The sequence below is a fragment of the Apteryx mantelli genome, unplaced genomic scaffold (genome assembly GCF_036417845.1).
Source record: "Apteryx mantelli isolate bAptMan1 unplaced genomic scaffold, bAptMan1.hap1 HAP1_SCAFFOLD_40, whole genome shotgun sequence".
NCBI classification, from domain to species: Eukaryota; Metazoa; Chordata; class Aves; order Apterygiformes; family Apterygidae; genus Apteryx; species Apteryx mantelli.
This window is the reverse complement of record NW_027118755.1, coordinates 2,104,439-2,129,615: the sequence shown is the minus strand read 5'-3', so window position 1 is coordinate 2,129,615 and position 25,177 is coordinate 2,104,439. Positions and strand designations below refer to the sequence as shown.

At 45.6% G+C, this 25,177-nt stretch overlaps 2 protein-coding genes across 2 annotated transcripts; both read right to left on the bottom strand.

The window, feature by feature from the left end:
- Positions 1–1,631: 1,631 nt before the first annotated feature.
- Positions 1,632–2,917, bottom strand: LOC136996480 (olfactory receptor 4E1-like). The gene is made up of 2 exons (XM_067317401.1): positions 2,906–2,917; positions 1,632–2,555 (listed from the first exon to the last, which is right to left on the bottom strand). The coding sequence occupies exons 1-2, from the start codon at positions 2,915–2,917 to the stop codon at positions 1,632–1,634; spliced, it is 936 nt and encodes a 311-aa protein (XP_067173502.1).
- A 12,509-nt stretch (positions 2,918–15,426) lies between these two features.
- On the bottom strand, positions 15,427–16,395 carry LOC136996452 (olfactory receptor 12D2-like). Its single transcript, XM_067317374.1, has one exon. It carries the CDS (start codon positions 16,393–16,395, stop codon positions 15,427–15,429), a length of 969 nt encoding a protein of 322 aa, XP_067173475.1.
- Between the last annotated feature and the right edge of the window lie 8,782 nt (positions 16,396–25,177).

Genomic DNA, 25,177 nt, shown 5'->3' with positions numbered 1-25,177 from the left:
CAGAGCAAGAGTGGGAATTAAATGGTGGCAGGGCAGGGACCAATCCCTACCCCGTAGAAGTAGACTGTGAGCTCTTTGAAAGTATGGGGTCAGCACAGCTGGCTCATGAATTGCTCCAGCTCTCGGCTGAGGTGGTGTAGACTTACAGCAGTACCAGAGCAAGGGAAATCTCTCACTCACATACAAAGTGCTTTAATGTGCTACAAGAAATACAGCTGAGAAGGGCTGGGAGCAGGCAGAAGCTAGTCTGGCCTCCAAAGTACCTTTGCACACTGTAAAAAGCATCTGTGCTGGAGCTTTGTTCTTGATCAAGAGACAAAAAAGCCCCTTTACCTCCTTCAGCATAACCCAAGAGGTTCTCAGGAGCCCTCTAAATGTGCAGCACTGCATAAAGATCTGGCTGTGGGAGGATATAATGCCCCATTCTCTCTCAGTATTTTCTTTAGCCTAAGACGAAATTCCACAGATTAGGAGCAGTGGGGAACAGTGGGAGACTGCTGAACTTTAGTCATTTGCCCATCAGACAGGTTCTCTTCCCACTGATTTCCTGTGGATAGCAAAAGAAGGCCGCTGGTTGTGAGGGCAGTATTCTTTGTTTTCTTATGTCTCTTGATGAAGGAGGCTGTTTTGCAAGAGCTAAGCATTAACATTGGTCAGCTACCTCAGTCTAAAAGCATGCAAGCAAAACCCCACTATGGTCCTTGGCAATTTGTCACAGGAGGAATATGTGTCACGCTTTTGCCCCAGAGAGGAGTTTGCCTGTGGCCCAGAGGACAAGGACTGTGAGCTTCCTCAGCTGATGCTACTGTACCATCATCTATCTACATAGCATGTGTCTATCTGCTCTTTTTCCTGATGGCAGTGGAGACTTGGGAGTGTCTATCTCTCCTCGCTCCTTGTTCCAAATCATAAGCTGCACCCAAAGTTGTGCTAACACATTTGCGCAGCCATATGGAAAATAGATAAGTAGATGTATCTAAGCTAAAAGTGTCATTTGATTCAGACACCCTGCTGAAAATGGGCAAAGAGCTCAAACCTGCCTTCACCTGCTTATTTAGCAACATCCTGCGTAAAGAAAAGATCTGTCCTGCTGCAAACAGGGAAAGAGAGGCAGTAGGGTTTGGGCTAAAAATATCTGTCTGCACAAAACCCGTACGTCCATGAAATCCTTATCTGAACGTGGACAAGATGAAACCCTCAAATTCAGGCTAACCACACAGGCCAGAAGAGGAAACTGAATAAGTAGTCTTGTGTTTGCTAAAGCATTAACTTCTTCTAGGAGTACGTAGGGTGAAGGGATAATTTTCCTTTGAATGGAAGAAGTGTTCCTGCAAAATACACTTAGGCTGCTTAGATGAAGAGCCCAAAGGAGCTGGGTCCTTAGAGCACAGCAATCTAGAATATCCTTGGCATTTCTATTTCAAAACTTGTCCTCTGACAAATGAGCTTAAAGCATCCCTCAAAGAACTTGTTGTGGATGAGAGCCAGTGCCATTGTTTGATTTCACCTCAGTGCTAAGGGCGCAGAGAAGACAAAATCTGAAGATACATGCCCAGAGAACACCCTGGAGGGAGGGGATAAGGACAGACAGTACACAGGGATTGGCAGCCTTCCGTTCACTCCCAACAGTGTCACTTGTCTTGGGAATCAATCTGCCGCCTGCATAGCTTTCTCAAAGCATTTTTCATGTCCTCATTCCTAAAGGTATAGATAATGGGGTTCATCAGAGGGGTAAAGGCCGTGAAGAAAACTGACACAACTTTGTCTGCAGCTAAACTCTTGGCTGGCCTGAGATAGGTGAAAATGCAGTGTCCCAGGAAAAGTGTCACCACTGTCAGGTGAGCAGCACAGGTAGATAATGCCTTGTGCTGCCCTTCCGAGAGATGGTTCCTTAGTGAGACCAAAATGACCACATAGGAAGTCACCAGCACCAGGAAGCAGACCACAGAGATGAGGATTGAGTTGGAGACAAGGAGCATTTCTAAGACATGGATGTTTGTGCAGGACAACTTAATGACCAAGGGGACATCGCAAAAGAAGTTGTCAATGGCACTGGGACCACAGTATGGGAGACTGAGGGTCAGGACAGTGAGGGACACAGAATGTATCAGCCCTCCCATCCACATGACCGTGGCCAGCTGGAGGCACATCTTCCGGCACATGATGGTGCCATAATGCATGGGGCTGCAGACGGCTATGCAGCGATCATAGGCCATGATGGTGAGGAGAAAGATCTCTGTGCAGGCAAAGAGGTGGAGGAAGAACATCTGTGCCTCACACCCCTCAAAGGAGATGCTCTTCTTGTCCACCAGGAAGTCAGCCAGCATCTTGGGCATCACCACTGAGGAGTGGCAGACGTCAATGACAGAGAGGTTGCTGAGGAAGAAGTACATGGGACTGTGCAGACGCTGGTCATGTGCAATCGTGAAGATGATGAGAATGTTGCCCAAAATAATCAGCACGTAGATGACCATGAAGAAGGTGAAGAGGGCCAGCTCTACAGCATGGTTGGTGGTGAGGCCCAAGAGGAAGAACTCACTCACTCTAGTGTGATTCTGCCACACCATGTTTACTGCTGCGTTGCACCCAGGAGAAAGAACATGGAGAAAGGAGAATTAAATTTATGGTATGAGAGGACAGAACATGATGACAATCATACAAACTTGAGCTATATGGAGGAATAAAGACAGAACAGGGTGACGCCTAGTAGTTTCACCCAAAAGTTGATGCCTAATATTAGCAGAAGTATTCAAGTTTGAAGGACAAGGAAGTACCGGAACAGGTTTTCAAAGGAGACTGTGGGCTTTCTTCAGTTTCCAGACAATGCAATGCAAGCTGACTTACTTCTCTGACTTACTCAGGAGCTATCAGGTAGCAGGAAGATTTGCCTCCTGGCAGAATGTACCTCAGGATCCATCTTTCCTGATTCCAGGTGTCTCGTTTAAGCTACCTGTCTGCAATTGTCAGACATAAAAGGGATGAATCTGTGCCTGCAGTTATTCCTCTTCCTTCACTGTAGAGGAAACCAAATGATTAGTGGAAGACTTCTGTGTTGGGCATTGCAGTTTAGTGAGATGACATCTGAACAGACTTCAGGGAAGTCACTGCTAACTTCTTCATAGATCTCATAGACTGGGGATTTAGGCTTTCACTAAAAGATCATTTTTACAACCCTAGATACTTGTTGCTGCTGTTTGCTAAGTCTTGCCTGGTTTTCCAACCTCCTCCCAAAAGTAAGAATACCCAGCATAGTCTCCAAACGTGGTATGACACCACCTTTTCCTGCTAGGTAGCTGTCTGCAAATTCATTTGAGTGTGGCATTCACTTCCCCAGCTGCAACCTTGCTTGGGGAGAACAGATTCACCTGCTTTTCAGTCAGGAGCCAGTCAGAAACCTCAGCTGCTTGATAGCTGATGTATTTATGAGGGATCAAGCAATGCAACACCTGCAGTCACAAATTCAGTGACCTTGAATAGCTCTGCCCATTCCATATTCCAGTGTTCCTGTGATTTTATTTTCATTTTGAAATGAAAATCTAAAAATTTTGGCAAAATAATCAAAAGTACACATACACAAACACAAAATCTTGTCTTTGGAACAGGAGTGAGACGAGAGGACATCGAATAGGAACCCTGTCCAACAAAGGAGAAAGCTTGTTTACAGCGCATGTTTCAAGGCGGTCATACAACAGAAATAATGATGTGGGAAACGGCAGGACTTCTCAAAGTTCCCCACTTTGCTAAAATGAAGCCATCTCTGAGTATGAACCCAGGGTTCTTGTATTTGGAAATCAATGTCACTGTGGTTTCCTTGCTGCTGATACGCTGAGCTTCTGAGAACAGGGCTAACCAAGCACCTGAACGATAGCTACATTTCTAACAGCGTGTGGACGCTCCAGAAATGGCTGAATACCCCAAAAGTGGTCTGCAGCTGTTACAAGTGGAGCCACAAGCCTGTAAAATGTACATTTACATTAGTATTTTCGCCTGTTACAGCTCCCACGACTAACATTTTCATAGGGCTCTAAAGTTGCCAAGGACCCGCACAGAGGCTCCTGTCTTCATTTGGAGTCTGCTGAGAGACAGATACTGATGTCTCCAAAGACACCTGGTAGAATCAGATGCCTGATTTCCTCCTGTACTGAAAGTCTTGCAAAAAGGACTGAAAAGCAACCAAACAGAAGTGTTGTTCTCCTTCCAGTCAACGTCTCAGCCCCTTCTCCCTTCAACAAACCCAAAAGCAAACAGAGTAGGGAGGAAAAACCGAGCTTACTTATGTAGTTTCCAGTGGTGTCCGGAAAAAGAATGATTGTGAGTTGAATGCCAGTGTTTTTTCTCCATAAAAGAAAAAGCTATTTTTGGTCTAAAAAATGGAGATGGATAAACAAATTTCTTCCTTTTGATCGGCATCCGTAAATTCCTCTAGCCAGAGGAACTGATAATTCCTGCAACTGAACAGGCAGGGTTTGCTTTGGTTTGGATTGATTTTTTTTATTTTTTGGGGGGGTGTCCCTCTAATATACCCAAGTTATCTTGTGCAGATGGTCCCCTCATACTGGAAGATCGTCCTGATATTTAACTAGTTCAGGCCTTTACTTAATAAACAAACAAACAAACAAAGAAGCAAATAAATAAAATAAAATAAAATAAATCTTGATTGGTTACTTCATGAACAATGCAAAAATCAAAATAGAAACTGAACTTCTTGCCTACTTCCAAAGCTTTCCTGCCCCCAAATCAGAAGTTGAAGCTCAACACTGACAGGATAAACAGGGATGCAGAGGTGACTTACACCTTCAACCCTTCCCCGTAACAGCTAGTTCTGGAGAGCAAGAGCGTGTGGTACTCAATTACTCTGAACACCAAATACAGAACCTTTTGTGCTGTGATGAAGTCATAGAGAACTGATAAAGGTTGGGCTGTGTGCTTGTCTGAAAGACAGATTTGGGACTCAAGAAATGTTAAATTCACGCCTCACTAGAGAGTCACAAAGGGATTTTTTAAATCATCGTAGGTTGTTGACAGTATAAGCTTTGGCAGAGATTTAATAAGTCCCTTGGGAGTAGAGCTGTGGGTCCAGTTAGTCACCCAGAAAACCTGTGTGGCTATAGTAGCTCACACAATTGTTCAAGGTCCATTTCAATGGCCTCTGGAGACAAAGAACAAATGTTCAGCCATGCCACATAACTCGCTTTGCCTTCTTAAAGGTGTTCTTGGTGAACTAACACCAAGTTTACGCACTGGGAGAGCAGAATACAGCCCATGAGCTCTGCCCAAATGACTTGGACTTAGGAAAGGGATCACAAACTCAGTGTGGATGAAGGCCTCTGAATAAGAGCTGCCATGCTGAAAATCTGCACACTGCAACGAGTGCATATTGAGTGACCAAAAGCGCCGATGGAGAACTGACAAAGCATTGCAGCTTCAGGCGTTCATCTTAAGGGATTTTCCTTAAAAAGAGAGAAATATTAATAAACAATATGCCTAATGAATGGCATTCAAGCATTATGTTTCTTATCTCCTTGCAACAGTGACAAAAAGTCAAGTATGGGCAGGATTATTTTCTCCGGTTCTTCATTTGCATCTTTAGCTGCTCTGTCAGTAAGAACTATGGATGTTTAGAACAGCTTGAGAACAGTGTGGGGAAAAAAGGGGAAAATCAAGCAAAGGAATTAACCAAGTCTCAGCTTCCTAAAATCTTAAACCCCTTTTTTTATGTTTCTTGGTGAGGCAAGAGTTCAAACACAGGCTGATAAGCATGGCCTAAAAGTTACAAAGTGAAGTACCAGGATTATCTGCACAGAAAGAGGTTAGAAGCTGATTTGTCACAATGAAATTCACCTATTGCTGATAAAGCTGAAAAAAACAGCAGCTGACCCTGGAAAGTGCAGCTGCTTTTGCTCTAGCTTTTATTTCTCCTCTGTGGCTACTTTTCTCCCAATTAGCTTGCAGAGTGCCCACCTCATGTACTCATTTCCCAGGATGCAGATTATGGGATTTAGCAGGAGGTGATGGCTGTTTTAAGAAGACTGATATCACAGTGTCCTCAGCGAAGCTGGTGCAAGGGCAGGAGTAAATGAAGATGCAGTATCCCAGGAAGAGCACTACAACCATGAGCCCGATGGCAGAAGCACTGAGGGCCTCGTGCACATCTTTGCACAGATGTTTCTTTAGCAAGACTAGGAGGATGCTATAAGGGTCAGTGGGACCATGAAGCAAGCCTAGAGGAGCCCAGAGCTGGAGATTTTCAGCATCTCAGTAACGTAGGCATTCGTGCAAGCCGCCTTGATCACTGGCAGCATATCACAGACCAAGCTGTCAAATTCTGTGAAGTAGGGCAGCTTGATCATAATTCCAGTCAGGCCACAGGGGATCCCTGTCCCCACGCACACAGCCCCAGCCAGCTGTAGGCGTACTCTCGCATGAGTGTGAGATGCTAGTGCATGGGGTTGCAGATGGCCCTGCAGCAGTCATAGGCCATTACAGCGAGGAGGCAGGTCTCTGTAGAGACAGAGATGAAGGAAGAACATCTGGGACACACATCCTTCCAAAGAGATGATCTTCTCTGCACAGAAGAGGTCACCCAACATTTAAGGCTCTATAACAGACGAATGGTGGATCTGGGGGAAAAAAGGGTTGCTGAGGAAGAGGCATGTGGCTATGAGAAAGTATCAGTCATGGCCAACGGACAGTATTACAAGGAGGTTGCCAGGCAGAGTCATGAGATGGAGGGACAGAAACACCACAGAGAGGATCATTTGTGCCTCTAAGCTGGAGGGCAGTCCCCGACGGATGAACTCTCTCACTGTGGTCTGCTTCAGTGTCACTTCTGCCATGCTTTTGGTCATGACAGAGGGGAGGAAATTTTTCACAGAAACATCTTTTCTTTTTTCTTTCTTTTTTTTTTCTTTTTTTCAGGGGATGGGGTGAGGGTGTTAGTCCTTGAGATCTATTTTGATCCTCCCATATTGTTACCAGAAATTAGAAAATAAAGGGATGGAGAGACCTGCTGAGTGGGATTTATGCCTCCCAATTTATACCTCTCTGTAGACTCACTAACTGTGAAAAGACACTGAGATCATTAGCTGAAGTAACCAGCACATTTATATTGGCTCTTAAAGCCCAGCCTTTTTACTTTCCTTTACCCTGCACATGCTGAGTCCTTCTTGGAACCCTGCTACATTTTTGGTCATAGAGCTGTCTTGTGTTAGTGAACTCCATAACTCTATAGCAAAGGTTATTAATTCAGGAGCAAGGTTTAGTTGTCAGTGTTGTTTTGTAGCCTACTACATAAGAAACCCTTACTCTTTTCCACATAAAAGCCCGAGGTTATAAAATAAAGAGTTACATTTCTTATAGTAAGCTTTCCTTTTTGATAGGACATACCTGCTAGTAAGACTTAAGGAAATAAATTTAGGTATTCTCATTTATTTAATTATTTATTTATTATCACAGAAAAAAGTATAGGAATAGCTTGATCAAAGCCTCTAAGTGCCTTCAGGGAGACCAGGAGGCTTTTAGATGTAGCAAAGGTATTCACCTGGTCAGTGAGGCAGCAGTTGTTACAGAGTATTTTCAATAGATTAATTGTCAGCTGGAGTCGTTTACAAAAGGCAGTGATGGATAATCCATCACAGAGAAATAACACAAGAAAATAACAACAACAACAACAATAACAATAAAGAAACCCAAACCACAGGACTGAATGTTCTTCTTGAAAAACCTGCTTGATTTGCAATACAAGTTGAATTCAGCCCTGTGTTCACTAGAAGATCAAAGCAGGTGACACATTTATAATGAAACCAGCTAAGAGTCAGTATTCTATTAAGAAAGTGGGATATTTGCAATCTTGTTGGTGGTGTTAGGCTGAATTACACTGGGCTGACAGGTGGAATAGTAAAATTGAAAAAATACACTGCATCAGTTTTCCTTTATAAAAATTCCTGTGAAAACAGCACCCAAAGAATATTTGAAATTCTCTCTACAAATGCATCTAGCTACATATGAGACTTCTCTGGGAAGAGCATGAAAAATAATTCAGTACTCTTATTAATTCTGCCCTGCTTTGGAGTTCTGGAATCTCTTCTCTTTGTTACTTCTTATGCAGTGAGCAATTGTTGACCTGGATTAAGAGACTGTCAATACAGAGCTTTCAGGCCAGACTCTAGCAAATGCAAACTCAAGATGTTGTGTAAATGGTGTTATGAGTAGTGAATTCAGCCAGATATTCTTCTCGCAAGTAATTAAGCCAGACTTCCCCCCATAGAGAAGCATAAGAAAAATCTTGGCTGTCTTTCTTTCTTTTAGAGTTGCAGTCCTGTGTTCCTTTCCAAATGCATAAGTTCTTGTTTCAGCCTAAGTGCAATCACTCAGAACAGTGGGAACTGGGGCTTTTAAACTGAAGCACAGAGACCATTACTGAGATATTCAAGTTCACACAGACACAGGCACACATCCTGTGACAGTCCCTCCAACACCTGAGTGACTGCTTGGAGAGTTACTAAAGTCACGGGTTCTTTTCTAAGAAGATGTCAGAAAGCAGCAAGCAGGGCTGCTCCACAAGCAAAGGTGAGCTGGGAGCCCAGGGTGGCCATAGCATGGACGGCACCTGCACCAATAGAGCACAGACCCGCAACACCCAAGCAGGTCTTGGTTGGGAATAGCAGTGGGTTCTGTCAGCAGTCCAGTAATCATCAGACCAGGCAAGGTGACGAGTCAGGTCCAAGCTCAGCACAGGAAGCTGTGGGAGATGACCTTGAATTTCAATACATGCAAGATCATATTGCCTGTGGTTGGTGATTTGCGCACAAGTGGAAACATTAGCACTCAGCAATGGCCAAAAGAGCCACAGTGAGAATGACAGCCAGCCAGAAACAGAGTAGCTGCAGCTGGAGACGTCCCACCTGTGTCAAAGGAACAAATGCTCCAGAATGACTCACTGATAATAAAACCTCCAACTGCAAAATCTGTGTGGTAGAAGATTGGAAGGTAGTTGACTGTTGCTCAGCCCTCCTGGTTGACTTCCAAACTGCTGCAAGACATTGCAGAGGAGCTTCCACACCCATGCCAGAAAGCTGCAATGTGGGAATACTCTCAGGTCAGATGCTTTTAGTACATAGACAGTAGGAACAGGCTGATCAGTGCCATCAAATTACTATTGTGTGTCAAATGTATAAATGTTTGTAGCTTCACAATTAGTGCCATTTACTGAGTGTATCTTATAAAGTGCTTATACTGTGGTAGACATTTGTTACATAGTAGCACTTTTTATTTTTTTTTTACAATTAAACTGTAGATGTGTAATTTACAAGTTTAGGAGTGTGTGTATTGCTTCCCATATCCTGAGACTGAACCACAGCTCAGCTGGTCTGGGCCATTTGCTCGAGCTATATTATCACATTAATTGCCGTGGACAGAACGATACAGACTTAGCAATAGATACACTGATTGAATAGGCTTTACCTATGGAATGATTAGAAAAGGCCACTCACTTTTCCTGACCCTAGATGCCATGAGACCTGAGCAGCTGCAAACTGGCAGAAACTGAACGAAATTCAAAAGCAAGTAGAGACCTCTGAGGATTGTTAATAGCTCTGGGGTGAGGAGCAGGGGGTGCCAGTTCTTCGCCATGATATTGTTAAGTCTCTTGCAATCTATACAGGGCCCTAGTCTTCCTCCCCTCCTCCGGCATGAGGAGCCAGTAGGAGAGGTAGATAAACCACTGTGCCAGATTGTCCTTGAGGTATTCTTTGAAGGCTGCTAATTTAGGGTGGCAAGGCATCTCCTTTCTTGGGACAAGGTCAACGTGGCAGTCATATGTGTCATAGGTCATATTGTAGTGTTTCTTCTCCTTTCTTCTCAAAGACATCTGTAAAGTCACTCATAGTGTTTTGGAGGGAGTAGGGCAGAGACTGAGGCAGAGGCAGAGTTACAGTCCTGGGGCCTGGGTGATTCAGGGCGGCAGGCTGTGGGGCTTGGCAGAGCTCTGGTGCTGCAGGGATCTTGGTTCTGAAGCTGTGTGTGGTGAGAACAGAGCCATGGTCTACAGGTGTCATACTTGGCCCAGTTAACGTGCAATTATGCTCCTTGTTTTTTGTCTTCCAGGGGAGTGTTGTAGGGCTCTTGGCACCAATCAAGTCCATGGCAGCCAGGAAACTGCTCATAGAGTGCAGAGCCAGGGACGTGGGAAACTCTGGACCAACTCACATAGGTGCTGTGGTAGGAGACACAGTCATGACATAATCCTATATGTCACACTATGAAGGTTCAACAGTAACAACTGAGACAGTAACATAATAAAAAATATGTTTACTTCCTCACACAACCTCTTGGATTAGTAACATCCATTAAAATAATGCAATTATTAATTTAGAAAGGATAACCCCAAACCATCAGTTACTGTGCTATTAATTGGAAACACTGCTTATCCCAACTTGAAAGCTAGCTTGTTCACTCTCTTAGTGAGAGGACTCTCAACCTCCAGTAGTTACCTTAACACAGTGTCCCAGGAAAAGGGGAGGGAGGGGGGGACACTCATGGTACAGCTGGAAAGGATGATCAGGTCACGTTCCCACCCCTTGCTCAAACTCTCTTAGCTTCCAAGTCTCTTTTTATATGGTTGAGGCTCTGGGCAAACACTGCTTTTGCTGACCTTTGCGAGTTCCACAATCACAGGACTGTTTGTTTTTCTGCTTGGAAAGTCCCAGCTAGCGAGGCAAGACCACAATACCTTCATATTGCTTCTTCCCTCCCTGGGGGTCCATGCAGTTTCGATTCCCCAGACTTATCAGGTGGCACACTTCTTTAGTCCTGTCTATTCTTCTATTCCACAGCCTTGTGCATATCAGTCCTTGCACATATCAGTTGGCAAGTTTCTTCAGTCCTGTTAACTCTTTGATTGCTCGTCACTACAGCAGGAGAAAGCCTCACAGTCACAGTCCCTGGTATAGTCATGGGTGATTCAAACCCCGCACCCTGACATCTGCTGGAAGGGCAGCACAGCTGGGCACAAGGAATTGTGCAGGTTTCTGGAATTCACAGAAGATAATTTCTTGGTGAAGGTGACTGACGAGCTGACTAGGAGAGATGCTTTGTTGGACCTGATACACTGGAGGGCATGGCTGCTATTCAGAGGGACATTGACAGGCTGGAGAAATGGGCTAACAGGAACCTCCTGAAATGAAGGAAAAGCAAATCCTATGGCTTGAATCTGGGTGGAATAACCCCATGCAACAGTGCAGGCTGTGTCCCACTATCTAGCAAGCAGGTCTGCAGAGAAAGATCTGGGGATTCTGAAAAACAAGAGCTTGAAAACAAGTCTGCAGTGTGTCACTGCAGCAAATGAAGGCCAACCACACCTTGGGTGTATTAGTAAGAGTGCAGCCAGCAGGCCCAGAGGGAAGTGATCCTTACCCTCTGTTTAGTACTTGTGAGAATACCTCTAGAGCATTGTGTCCAGTTTTGGACTCCCCAGTACATGAAGGACATTGACATACTGGAGCAAGTCCAGTGGAGGCTCTCAAGATGCTCAGGGGACTTGAGCACATGATGTACAAGGAGATGGTGAGGAAACTGGGCTTGGTCAGCCTTAGGAGGAGAAGGCTAATGCGACACCTTTTTGCTCTCTACAACTACCTGATCAGCGGATACAGAGAAGACAAAGCCAGGCTCATCTCAGATGTGCACAGTGATAGGACACAAGTTGGGGGACAAGTGAAGGGACACAAGTTGGAACATGGGAAATTCTTATTAGATATAAGTTTTTATTTAATTTGTTATTATTGTTATTATTATTTACCATGAGAGTGGTCAAATACTGGAAGATGTTCCCCAGAAAGTTCATGGAACCTCCATCCTCGGAGATGTTCAAGACTTAACCAGACAAATCCCTAACAATTTCATCTTCTTAGACCTGCTTTGAGGAGGGGTTTAGACTAGATGACCTCTGGCAGTCTCTTCCAATTATTCTATGATTCTAAGATTACTAATGCTTTGAATCAATAACATCTTCTTCTACTGTTTTGTGTGTAGAACACCAAAGTGTTAACACTGCTGTAATGTAAGTTACGTGGTAGCTAAATGCTCAAAAAGAAGACTGTATTTATTTTCTGCAGTCTTAGATGGGAGATTCATCCACCCAAAATCAGATTTCTAGCGTATAGATATCTATACCAAAACTTGCATTGCCTTTGTGCAGGTAATGGATAGAACTGGTCATATCTCAGGTGTGATTCATCTCCTGAGGTAGGGGTGGGCTTTACAACCAGCTTCACCTATCTGCATTTATGTGTCTACAGGATATGTGCACACATGTGAGCTATCCCTCCAAAGCTCCTGTTACAGTACATGGAAATCTATGGCTCAATTTATTTGTCCACACATAGGAATCTTTTACCATCAGGGAGGCCCCCAGGTTTTCTGTCTGACCTCCACTTTCTGCTCCACAAGCCAAGGGTCTGCCTTGTGTTGTACTTACCAGCCCCTGGAGATAGTGTATGGCATCTCAGGTGTCACAAGAAAAGTGTGTCTAGGCAGGCGGCAAGTCCTCTTTCATTTGAAAAATGAACCTGAAACAACACCAGCTGTGGGAGTGTGTATTGGAGATGTCTGAAGGTAAGGGAGATGGATCCTTCAGGAGTCAGTCTCCTGACTCCTGCTGGAGTGAGGGTCTGCTCTTCTGAACCTAATCATAAAAACCCTTCCTGCAGTAAGTGCAAAAGGAGAAACACCTTGAGGACAATTCACACTCTTCCATCACCCCCATCAAATACCTCTTTTAAAATGAGTCTTAAAAGAGGGCAGAAATTTTTCCTCTTTAGTTTTGATCTTCACTGAATGAAACACACCACAGTGTGTTTCAAACACAGAATACATGTAGAACTACTCCCATTAATGCTTTTTTCCTGATTTTTAATCTGTTATTCATTTTTCTAGGTGCAATTCGTGACAAAAAATGAATGAGGACATTAAAACCAGGTCAGGAGAATCATCCTACTGGCATTTGGAAACCTTTACAAATGTCAATACCGCTCTTTCTAGTCTTCCTCATGATTTACATTGTGACCATGTCTGGGAACAGCCTCATCATTGTGCTGTTTGTGGCTGATTAGCACTTTCATAACCCATGTACTTCTGCTTGGGAAATCTGCCAATGTTCCACTGTCACGCCCAAGACGCTGGCCAGTTTCCAGAGTGGAGAACAAAAAAATCAATGTTTTTGGCTGTATTACTCAGAATTATATTTTTTAGTCTTCTACCGGGTGCAAAATCTTATTGCCTCTTGGCAAGGTCTTTGTGATTGGGATTAGCAAATAGGCAAAGGATTCTATTATGAAGCTTGCATGAGTGAACAATGTTGCTTCAACTAGTAACTGTGTCTTGGCCATGTGGTTCTTTAGATATTGACATAATGGTATCTGATTGACATAATGGTATCTCCAATGCACTAGTCAACTTTCTGTGCCCCACCCCCTTACAAAATTGTAATTTTGTTGCGGGATGTTATAAAGCCGCTGCCTCCAGCAGGCTCTGGGACCCAAGGATTCCTTTCTGGGCACTGGAGCCCAGCCTGGTGCACCGAGGGGAGGCCTCTCCAGCCCAAGCACAGCTGCTGCTCTCCTCTTTGCAAATTCAACCAGTAGTGAGGCTGAGTGTGTATCTCAGACACACACACACTCATACCAGGTTAGGGGAAAATGCAGACACTCTGTCCCCCTCCCCCTGCAGCTATGGCCAAGGTACATGGGCACTATGACCTGTGATCCCTGCTCCAGCTGCTGACACTGAGACCCTCACTCCACTCACCCTGGCCACCCTCAGTAGCTGATATTTGAGTACACTGGCCCAACAACCCACGGTCCTGCTCCGGTGACTGATGCTAGGACCCTCTCTTGCCACAGTTACTGGCACCACAGACACAGGAGCTGTTATCGCCTGAGGTCTGACTCCAGTTTCTGGGCCCAGTCCACTCACCCTTGTCTCTCCACCTAGATCTTAACAGCACTCACAAATGGGATATGAAGACTCGAGCTGCAAGAAAAAACGTGAGTCCTGGTTAAGGTGGATTGGAAAGGCACCTTTAAAACTACTGCAGAAAGTCAATATCCTGAAGGGTTAAACAATCACAAAGTCAATCTATCTCATGGACCATGGTGTACCTCCACAGGCTTGACCTGAGTATTCAGTCAGCAGCTAAAGGCTCGTTACATCTTCCTGCCTGTACCTATGATTCTACGTTCTGCCCAAATACTAAAGACAGTGTCTTGGGGATCACTCAGCTGGCTGGTTTGATCCCAGATGTGCAGGCTGGTAGGCTGCATAGAATTACCCACTCCCAATACTGAATTATTTGATCTGCAGAGCTAAAGGAAGGTATTGATAAAGGTTTTGAGAGACTGTGGGTGGCAGCTGAGTGTGGCAAACATGAGAGACCATCGATTTTGGATAAAAGAGTGATCAAAGTGATCCCAGTCACACGTGAAGAGGGCAAGATGGTCTTAGAATGGGAGATCCCGCTCCAAAAAGTTATCTTTCCAAGTCTACAGAACTGGAGGAAGGAGGAATTTGTGAAATGCTCCAAGCTACATTGTCAAGGTTGTGGTATTTCAAACTTTGGAACTGACACTATCAGTAATGCTGGGCAGTAAAGTTATAGAGGCATTCCCCATAGGAAGCTTGTAACTGTGTTGTAATTATGAGCCAATGTAAATGCTACCAGGGAATTCCTGGCTAGAGGAAGAGGGCAGACCCTAAAAAAGATCGTCAGGCATTGTTTGGTGGAGAGCAAAACTTGCTCCCATATTGTTACCGTGCTGTAGAGAATGTCCATATTAAGAGACACAATGTATTATGTGAGTTACTGGCAAATGAAGTTGCCTACGCAAGGGTGTCTAGTACCATCTCAGAGGCCCTAGGATATCTGACATCCATACAGGGCTGGTAGATCTGGCATAGCGCCTATGGGAGACCTATGCCTTTTTGGAGCAGCAGAGAGACACCAGCTGAGATACCTAGAGTATTTCAAGTGGCATGACATACACGTCTGTATGTGGCCAACTGAATCCCACAGAAACAACTGAATCCCTCCCTGTCTATCGGCTCTAGGATAAGATGAATCATGCCCTGACTTCTCTTGACAGCTCTGACTGGGGGTGGGATTCAGCTGCCAAAAAGAAAAAGAAAAAAAAAAAGAAAAATCAAGTGACTTTGCAGGTAAATCACTCAAATAAAGGTGTTTTTATTGAAGCATTACTCTCTGGAGCTGCTAATGCTAATTAGCACTGCTACTGCCCAAGGTAGGAGAGATGAGACCATATCCAGTAGGTAGGGTGTTTCTGAAGGGACCCAGGCTGTTGGCAGTGAAAAGCAGATTTCTGCACAACACATTCTTGAGTCAAAAGCTCCTCTGATTGCATTGTCCATTGCCTACTACCCCACACAAGCTGCAAGGCAGAACATTTTCTGTGCTAGTAACTCTCTGGTGAAAAGTCTTCTCTTTAGAGCACGTTTCACCTCCACATTCCTCAGGGTGTAGATCAAAGGATTGAGGACTGGCGTGACAACATTATACATAACGGTGGCTATCATTGTCCAGCGGGGTGAATTCTCTAAGGAAGGTGGCACATAGTTAAAAATAACAGGGACATAGAATAAGGCCACTACTGTGAGATGGGAGATGCAAGTGGAGAAGGCTTTCCTCCTTCCCTCCTTGGACTGGACTTTCAGTCGGAGGAAGGAAAAAATGTAAAGGTAAGAAAAGAGTATGAAGACAAAGGGGCCTATCGCAAGACTCCCTGTGATGGTGTTGAGAAGGTTCAGGTTGAGCTGGCTGCTACTGCAGGCCAGTCTCACCACGGGCTTGATGTCACAGAAGTAGTGCTGGATGTGGTTGGGGCCACAGAAATGGAGTCGGGAGGTCATGACTGTGTGCATCAGAGCATGAAGGAAGCCAGTAGTCCAAGTGCCTACAGCCAGCTGCAGGCAGGCCCGTGGGCTCATGATCAGGGTGTAGCGCAGGGGGTTGCAGATGGCCACAAAGCGGTCATAGGCCATGACAGCCAGAAGCAAAGCTTCGCTGCTTCCCACGAAGTAGGAGAAGTGGAGCTGGCTTAGGCAGCCAGTGTAAGAAATGCCCTGGTGCCCTGAGAGGAACCCAGCCAGCATCTTGGGCACGGTAACTGTGGAGAAGAAAATATCCAGGCAGGAGAGGTTGCAGAGGAAAAAGTACATTGGGGTGTGTAGCCGGGGTTCACATACCACCACAATCATGATTGCCATATTCCCCAGCAGGGTAGACAGGTACAGCAGTAAGAACAGCATGAACAGGAATTTCTGTAGCCCTTGGACATTGCTTAGGCCAAGGAGGATGAACTTCCTCACCTCTGTCTGGTTATCCATCCCTGCAGGGAAAGAGAGAATAACTTGGCAGTAACTTCCTATCTTTCTGTCCTGAGCTGCTGCATCCATTTCCCAGAATCCTCTTCCATAAGATGCATCATCAGCTGATGCTGCCTCTTAAATGGAAAAGATCAGATACTGAGTCTGAAAGGGGAAACAAAAGAATTCCTTGATTTCCCACCCCAGCTGTTTCAACAAATACTGGAACTGTTGTAACCTAGATGGACAATACTGATGCTGGAAGTGCCACCTGTGTATCAGCTCACTGAAAGGAATGGCTTTTTTGAGAACAGCAAGCAAAGAAAATAATGAGGAAGAAAGACAGGCAGGCAGGCAGGCAGGCAGGCAGGCAGGAAGGAAGGGAGGAAGGGAGGAAGGAAGGTTGGTTACCTAATGTTTACATGAAGATTACTCTGAAATCCTGCAGGTTTTCCTTTTCTATATCAAAAAAGGGTCCTCTAATATGGTTTCTTCATTCCAATTCCTAGCTGAATAGACTGCATCTCTCCCAAAGCTGAAAGAACTATAGTACTATAGTGGATCACAGATAATACACTGCTTTCAAAGAGGATGAGTTCTGGCTGTTCAGTGGAGTCAGAAAACCTTTATAGAGTACTCTCTGCCACTGAAAAAATCACATTTATTTCCAGCAAAGGAAAATTTCTGTCTCTCTGATAACTCCTCTTGGGATCAAGCCTCTGAATCTTATGGGACTTCAGTTCTGAAAACATCAAGGCATAGCGTTTCAGGGACACAGAAATCTAATGATGCTGTGGGGAGTTGAACTGATCACTGATAAAATAACAGTCAGTTTTCCTCTTCTTCTAGCCACATCCTGTTAATATGGGTAATGATTATTTGTACAGCAAGCTCTCATAAGCAGGAGGAAGGTGTAGAATCAAAAAAAAAAAAAAGAAAGAAATTGAGATGTGAAAGTCTATAACACCTAATTCTCAGAAAGAGTAACAGTTTTAATGGGGAATTTCCAACAAGTTTGTTACATCTTTTTGAAATTCCCAAGTATAATAAGTTGAATAGGTATCATGGCTTCATTGGACCTGATACAACTACACAGGTGACTTCTGTCTCTGACTTAACATCTTTTGCTCTCTTTATAGTCCTTACTTTTTCCGTCTTTCTTTTTCCTTCTTTCTCTCTTTCTTTCTTTCTTTCTTTCTTTTTACTTCTAAAGAGGGAGATATATGTATTTTTTAAGACCTCAAATACCTAAAAATAGCACCCGATAATGCAATAGTAGACACACACATTCAGGGAGCATTTTCAGAATATGTATACTTCAGAGATGAAGCTGATATAAGATCTCATACCCATGACTCAGTCCATTACCTGAACACTTGTACTGGAAACATTGTTCTCAGTGCTCTTCTGTGCACAGGGTTGCCAAGATGATTAAGGCTATGAAAAGGTTTTAGGATTACTCTGGTGATATCTAAGCATTTCTCTGTAGATTCTCATTCAAAACTTTAGCATACAACCTCTGATAACATACATGAGACCATTTCTGAGTGAATATTTTAGTTATATACAGGTGCTTGTTGCTAGTCGGTGGTACGAATGGATATGATACGCATGAAGGCAAACGGGAATTTATTAGAATCATTCAGAAACTCAAATCAGCTCTAGAAGCAGGAATGCAGTGTTGTTTCAGAGGTCCTAGCACCTGAGCATAATTCAGCTTGACAACCATTGATGCCCTCGGGATGCCAAAGGTGTTTACAGCCCCTGACTCCTGCTGCACATAAGTGCCTGTAAGCAAGCACCTTCACGTGGTGAGGTGTTTCCATTCTCACAATGGCACAGTGCAACAAGACCTCAGTGCCTGGAATACCATCCTGCCAGTCACCTGTGAATGCTTCCATGGACATCAGTGCTGTTACATTGATATGGGCATCCATATCCACCGAGATTGTATTAAGGCTTCCTGGATATCACAATGTGACTGCAAGGTGGGCAAGAGAGGGTCGGATACTGGTGGAAAGAGACACTCAAGGTTCATGAGGGGTTAAACAGGATAGGTTTAATAAAGGACTTACACTACAAGCTGCATGGGGAGCCCCAGGAACTGCGAGGAGGGGTTGCCAATGGGAGGCTGCTGGAGGCACGGGTCGGATGCAGGAGTCAGATGTCCAGGCGGGACTCGACTCGTTCCTAAGGGCTCCTTAAATCTACTAGAACTATTTCCTTAGCTCAGCCGTGCTAACCTTGAGTAGCTCCTGCCTGGGAAGCAGCTGGACATTGTTGACAAAATGGAATATGCATGCCTGGCCCTGATGGGAATTTGGTCAGTGTGTAGTTCCACACGCTGGGCCTGCTACCACGCACTCTGCCAGTCACTGACTCCTCGCCAGATCTTCCGCAGGTGTTCTCACTACACACAAGAATCCTCCCCATGACTTGTATGCCCTTTCTTGTCCTTAGAGAAGAGAGAGAGAGAGAGAAGAGAAAAGAGAGAGACAGAGTGAGTGATTAAAGGAGTAGCATCAGGCAGAAAAGTCACTAGTAGATTTACAGATGAACCGTGTCAATGAAGAAGCCGTTGTTGTGTTGTGTAGCAAGGGGCTGGGAAGGAAGCTGAAGTAAGAGGGAGAATTATGAGAGAGACCAAACATTGGTAAGGAAAGCTGAAGCAGTCTGGTTTCTAAGAACAGACAGGGCTGGCCCAGACCTAGGAAGCAGGGAGGTGGTGTGAGAGGAATGAGGGAGGAAGGCTAGCAGAAGGGACCCACACAAAGCAGGACACATCCTGACATGTTTGCTCCAGCCCAAGAAAAAGCCTACACCTCCTTCTCCATGCAGTGCAGTGGCTAGCCGTCCTTCTAGGCTTGTGTATATAAAGACCCAGGTCCAGCCACAGGGACGTCAGTGATGACTTCTATGCCATCAGGTATTGCCTCCCTGTGGATGCCTCTTGGGACTCCAGGGTCTTGCAGCAAAAGGATCCACTACTGCTGTCCTCAAGGTGCAAATCTGCACTGTGCTTAGCATCCCAACCATCGTCCCCTTCCAGAGCATGGTTGCATTTACCACTGGCCTCAGCCAAGCCAGCCTTTCCAGGAACTTAGAGCACTTTGCTGAAGCACTCACACAAGAAGATGAAGAACATCAGTGTTGGTCTTGGAAACCTCTGAGGATGGAGACTTCACAACCTCTCTGAGAAACTTGTTCCAGTACCTGACTGTTCTCACGTTGAAAAAGTTTCTCCTTATATCCAGTTGGAAGCTCTCTGGTTTCAACTTATGACCACTGTCTATCATCCTCCCACCACGCATCACTGTGGAAAGCCTGGCTCTGTTCTTCTCAAGACTTTCCTGAAAGCGCTGGATGACTGTTATCAGATCCCCCCACTCAAGCTGCCCGTTCTCCAGGATGAACAAGCCTAGTTGCCTCAGCCTCTGCCCATGGGACAGGTATTGCAGCTCCCTGGCCATCTCAGTGCCCCTCTGCTGAATTTGCTCCAGCTGATCAATGCCTTTCTTGTATCAGGGGGTCAAAACTGGGCACAGTATCCTTCATGTGGTCTAACAGGTATTGAATAAAGGGAAATAATCACTTTCCTTGATCGACTGGCTATGCCCCTCTTCATACAGCCCAGCGTGCTGTTGGCCTTCTTCACTTCCTGGCACACTGCTGGCTGTCGTTAACCTTGCTGTCCACTAGGATCTCCAGGTCCTTCCTCAAAGAGCTGCTGCTCAGTGAGTAAGTCCCCAGCCTGTGCCGTTGCAAGGGGTGCTGCCTTTCCAGGCACAGGACTCTGTGTTTGTCTTTGTTGCATTTCATAAGGTTCCTGTTGCCCATTCCTCTAGCCTCTCCTGGTCCTTCAGAATGGCAGCTCTGCCCTTAAGCATATTGACTGGCTGCCCTTGAGAAGAGTGCATTCCATGACCTCCTCCAGATCACTGATAAAGATGTAAAGGAGGACAGGTCCCCAGATAACCCCCTGCAGTACTCCACTCATTACTGGCTTCCAAGTAGAGTACAACCCACTAACCATGACCCTCTGAGTGCCATCATGCAACCAGGTTTTTTACCAGTTAAGTTGCCCACCTATCCAGACTGTAATGTCCTAACTTGAATACAAGAAGAGACTGTGTTGTGGGAGACAGTGTTGAAAGGCTTGCTAAAGTCAAGGTAGATGACACCTATTGCTCTTCCTGCATCCGTAAATCTAAGCATGTCATCATAGAAGGCTATCAGGTTGGTCAGGCATGATTTATGCTTGGTAAATCCATGCCGATTGTTCCAAACTAGCTTGTTATTCTTAATGTGTCTAGAAATGTGTTCCAAGAGGCCTCGTTCCATGATTTTCCCAGGGACTGAAGTTTGAATATTTTTTGTCACAAACTTGTATGAGGGCAGGGCAGGGCAGGGCATCCCCATTTGCTGGAGGTGAAAAGGAGGATGAGGTGTGTGTGGGTGTGAGGGAAATGGGGGGACAAATCTTGTCCTTGTGTATGAGGGGATCGAGCATATCCAGCGGGAGCGCGCTTGTGTGGAGGGAAAAGGGGACCATGCATGTCCATGGTGGTGGGGTGAATGGAGGGTGGGGCTTGTCTGTGTGCTGGGGGAATGGTTCATGTCTGTGTGTGAGGGGAACTGGGAAAGCACATGGGTATGTGTCACGTGAAAGGGAGGGAAGGAAGGCCCTTCCTTATCTTTGTAATTTACTTTTGCCTGCCAGAGACCCCTGTTTGAGGACTTTCCCTGAGTCAGTTTCACAAAGTAAAAAGAATAAGATTTTTATTAAAGCGACAGATACAACAGGTTTGGAATTGCCATTGATAAATGCACTTGCTGCCACAAATTTTCTTTCTATGAGCTCAAACTAACAATTAAGCGCTTTCAGTAATAATATATTATCCCGGTAACATCCAACATTTGTCGGAGGTGAAAGTCTTACCAAAGAGGCATGCATCCCTGCTTGGGGGAGGGGAGAAGGAGGCTCGCTCGTCAGCAATCTCCAGTGAACAGGTCAGGGGTTCAGTTTTCTTCCCTTCCAGAAACTTTAGTAAGCTATCTTCTCTTTTATAGTTGCTGAAGATGGGATATGGAAGCACAGCAGACATACTTCATTCGCCTGATTGCAATTTGCACGGTTGTTGGGGGTATGCCCCCCTTATTTACATATCATTATGCAGCAAAGGGCATGTTTTTTAATATGGTAGTCCGGGATAATGAGGCTAGGGGTACTATAGGTCAACAGTTAGTCCCTGAGCAGCCATTAGTTTTTGGGATGCAACCCTTTGTGGTCAGGGGCAGACTGTGATACCTCCATATCGCTCCCTCCTTCGCCGTGCAGCTGAAACAAGCTGTCTGGCCTTCACCAGCTAGTTTGTTACTCATGTTGCAAAAGGGTGGTGTGTTTTGTCTGCCACGTACTGTTTTTTCCTTTCTGCCCCCTTATCTTTCTCCCTGAATTCTCTCTTGATCCCATATCATCCACCCCATGGCTGCTGCCACTTTCACATCCCACTCTCAGTCACAGGTGTATCGATAACTTGCTGGAAGGGTGATGCGTATTTTTCTGGACTGACTTCCACTAACGGGGCGTAGGAAGTGGTGAGCGGATGCAACTCTAGGGCATGGCTTATGAAGGTTTTTAGGCAGCTAACAGTAATGCATAACAATATTACCACAATGACAAGGATAACCCCAGTGTGTAACAAGCTTTGGATCCATCCAGTGACACCGAGTCCAAACCAGCCGAACAATTTCGACAGCCGGCTGTTGTTCATTGACTCTCAGAGCTTGCGAGTATCTTTGGCCACCTGTCATATGGTTTCTAGTTGGGTGTTGAGGTCCTGTGTGACATTTGGGATGTATACACAGCAGTCCATGCTCAAGAGGTTGAGGTAGCCACACAGTCCATTTTGGTGCAATAACATCAGGTCCAGTGCCATGCGATTCTGGAGAGCCATCTTAGTCGTAGCTTGCAATTGTGTGTTGATGAAGGACAAGCTGTCTCACGTGGTGTTGGCTAAAACTTCTGCTTGGTAGGCTAATTTACTTATCCACAACCGCGTTCGTACTGTAGCGGACCCAAATCCCCCAAATCCTTCCATTCCCCATGCTATTCGGATGGCTGCTCCCAGGTCCTACCACCCCTCAACCTTACCTCCCAGCTCCCTTTTTGTGCGAGCAAACCAGTGGGGCTAGACTGGGGTCCTCTTCCACACAGGGCACAAAGTGGGGACACCTAGTCTACATTGGCGGTTAGGCAGTCTAGTAGATAAGATAGTACACGTGTGACCATCACTACAGGCCCAAATTAGGCCTGCTGGTGCATTGCCGGAGGTGATGCGGCAGTCATTGCAGGGCGCGAATTCTGATCCTATGTATGCATAGGGCACACTGTGGTTTTGGCACAGGCAGCCCATTTTTAGGGTTGTGTAAACCAATCAGTAATACTTTACCCACTTGTATTGTTCCCAGTTGGAGCAATTTATCACCGCTCGGCAAGACCACAGTGCTGATCCACTTGACGTGGGAATAAAAGGGGACCCATGATCAAAGGGTATGAAGCCCCTACCAGGGTTGGACCAAGAGCAACTATAGGGACAATCTGCAGCCAGTGTAGCATCATAGCATTGTTTTGGACATCCCTGGCCCATTCCATCGTCCCATTGTATGCACCAAGACGTGTTTACAGGCTGGGTATATTGCAGGATGTTGGCTGCACGTCCCCAAGACCATGAATTTAAAGCATCCCAGGGCAATGCACTACAACGTGTAGTCCAGCCGCCTGGGTTCCAGTTCATTGAGCCATTAGGCTCCTCTGTGTAGTTCCAACTAAGGGTGCAGTCAGTTTTAGAAATTGTTGAGAAATTGAAAGCCCCAGTTGGTGTTACAGTTAGTGGTGCCTGATGTGGGCCATGCGGATTTACAAATGGTGTGGGACCACTTTGATTCCAGATACGTACTAGACTGGTTTCTATATCCGTTGGAATTATTCCCATAGGCAGGGGATCCTCAACTGATTTGGGAAGGGGCAGGCAAGCAGTGATGCTGGACTCATTAAGCATTGCTGCAAAGCCCCTTATCAAGGCTAAAATCAGATTATCATTCAAATCATGAGGGAATTGATCACAACAAGTTCTCATACTGTTGTGCCAATTATTCTCTTGGTTTACACATGTGATTATCATTATACCTATTAAGCATATAGATGTTAAGCTCAAGCATATTTTCTCGGCACGGCCTATGTATAACATTAGGTTCATGCTAACAGTATGTTACAAGTGATAGTGCAAGCGAGGCTTTGATTACAATTTTGGCCTACAGACAATTATAAGCATTAGAAATATAATTACCCAGCAACAAACAATTAGTAATCCTTGGGGGCACTCCCAGTCAGTGTAAGGGAGTCCTTGATCCCAGGTGCAATTTTCGAGCATGTGGAATACCTGTGGAGATATAAAGAAAAGATGCTTGGTTGTCGTCCAGCTGGCGAAATTTATGTTAGAAGGTGGGTACTATCCATCTAGTATTAATTCGATATTTTTCTCCACCTACCAGTATGTCATCAATATATTGGTATATCATGATTCCTGAGGGAGTGGGAATGTCCTCACCGGCCACAAGCGGGAGAATTGGAAGGGGAGTGCGCGTACCATCCCGTCAATTCCCGCCTGTGCGGCTGCAGACAGCATCAAAGAGCCACTGTGGAACTAGCACTCACCGGGCAGGGTGGCTCACTGCCCTCCCCAGGGATGCAAGGTTTTTCACGTGGCATCTGGTAAGTCAATCAGGTCCTGTTGCAGGGCTGAGGGCTCGAATCTGCCAGGGGCTGAGTCATGCCTTATGGGCAGGGCATCAATCCTCCGGCTCAGAGATTGTACCAGAGCCTGAAGGTCGGCTGTGGGGGTGCCGTGTAGTAACTGCCGCAGCACTCCCACTGCCAGTGCCCTGTGCCAAAGGTCCTTGTCAAATTTTGGTTTGGGGTCAGGCTGAGCCCGTACCTGGTGGACCCACCAGGGAGGTTCAGTCGGTTCTCCAGACCTAGTTTCAATCCAGCCCATACAGTGTCCGTAATTTATTATTTCTTGCACAGATTCATTCCAGGAGGTCACATGAACCTGATCTCGCAGGGGCTGCGCAGCAGCTGCGCCGGCGTTCATCGTGCGAGCAGTTTGTATGTGATCCTGAGCATTGGCCACATATGTTTTCAGACTATCAGGGAGACCACGAATAAGGGGGGTTAACCTTGCCGGATCGATTGGAGCCAGCATGGGGGATCTCCTTAACGCCTCCCTCTCATACATTGCTTGTATGCAGGTCACCTTCTGCACAGATGCAGCAAGGTCTGAGAAGCCTGTAGTCTTAATAATGAGGGGGTCCCCTCGCTCCTGCAGGTCTATGCCACTGGCCCAATAGGCAGCTCGGGCAGTTAATGAATAGTTGTGGTCAACTAGAGGGATGGTTAGAAATACTCTGGGGCCCCAGTAGCCCTCTGCCTCTCCTTCACTCAGCAAGATATGATCTCCCGCCATGAGGGAGACTCGTCATACATATTCGGTCTCAGATTCTTCTAGCTGTCTAGAGTACTTTTCTTGCAACTTGACCAATTCGCCAGGAACCAAGGGATTGAGCGTACAATAGTATGAATGTTATCCTGTCCCTCAGCTGCAACTCAGTTTTAATCAGTGGTTGTACTGTTACAGGTTCGGGGTGGGGGGGGAGTATAGCAATTGGAGCTTTCCAGAAAACCGTCATTATCGTCATTGTCATACCAGATATCTCCATCCCAGGTCTCAGGGTCAGTGCA

Bases quoted from the DNA above. Each gene is read 5' to 3' on its own strand.
- LOC136996452 (XM_067317374.1), bottom strand. From the start codon at position 16,395: ATGGATAACCAGACAGAGGTGAGGAAGTTCATCCTCCTTGGCCTAAGC.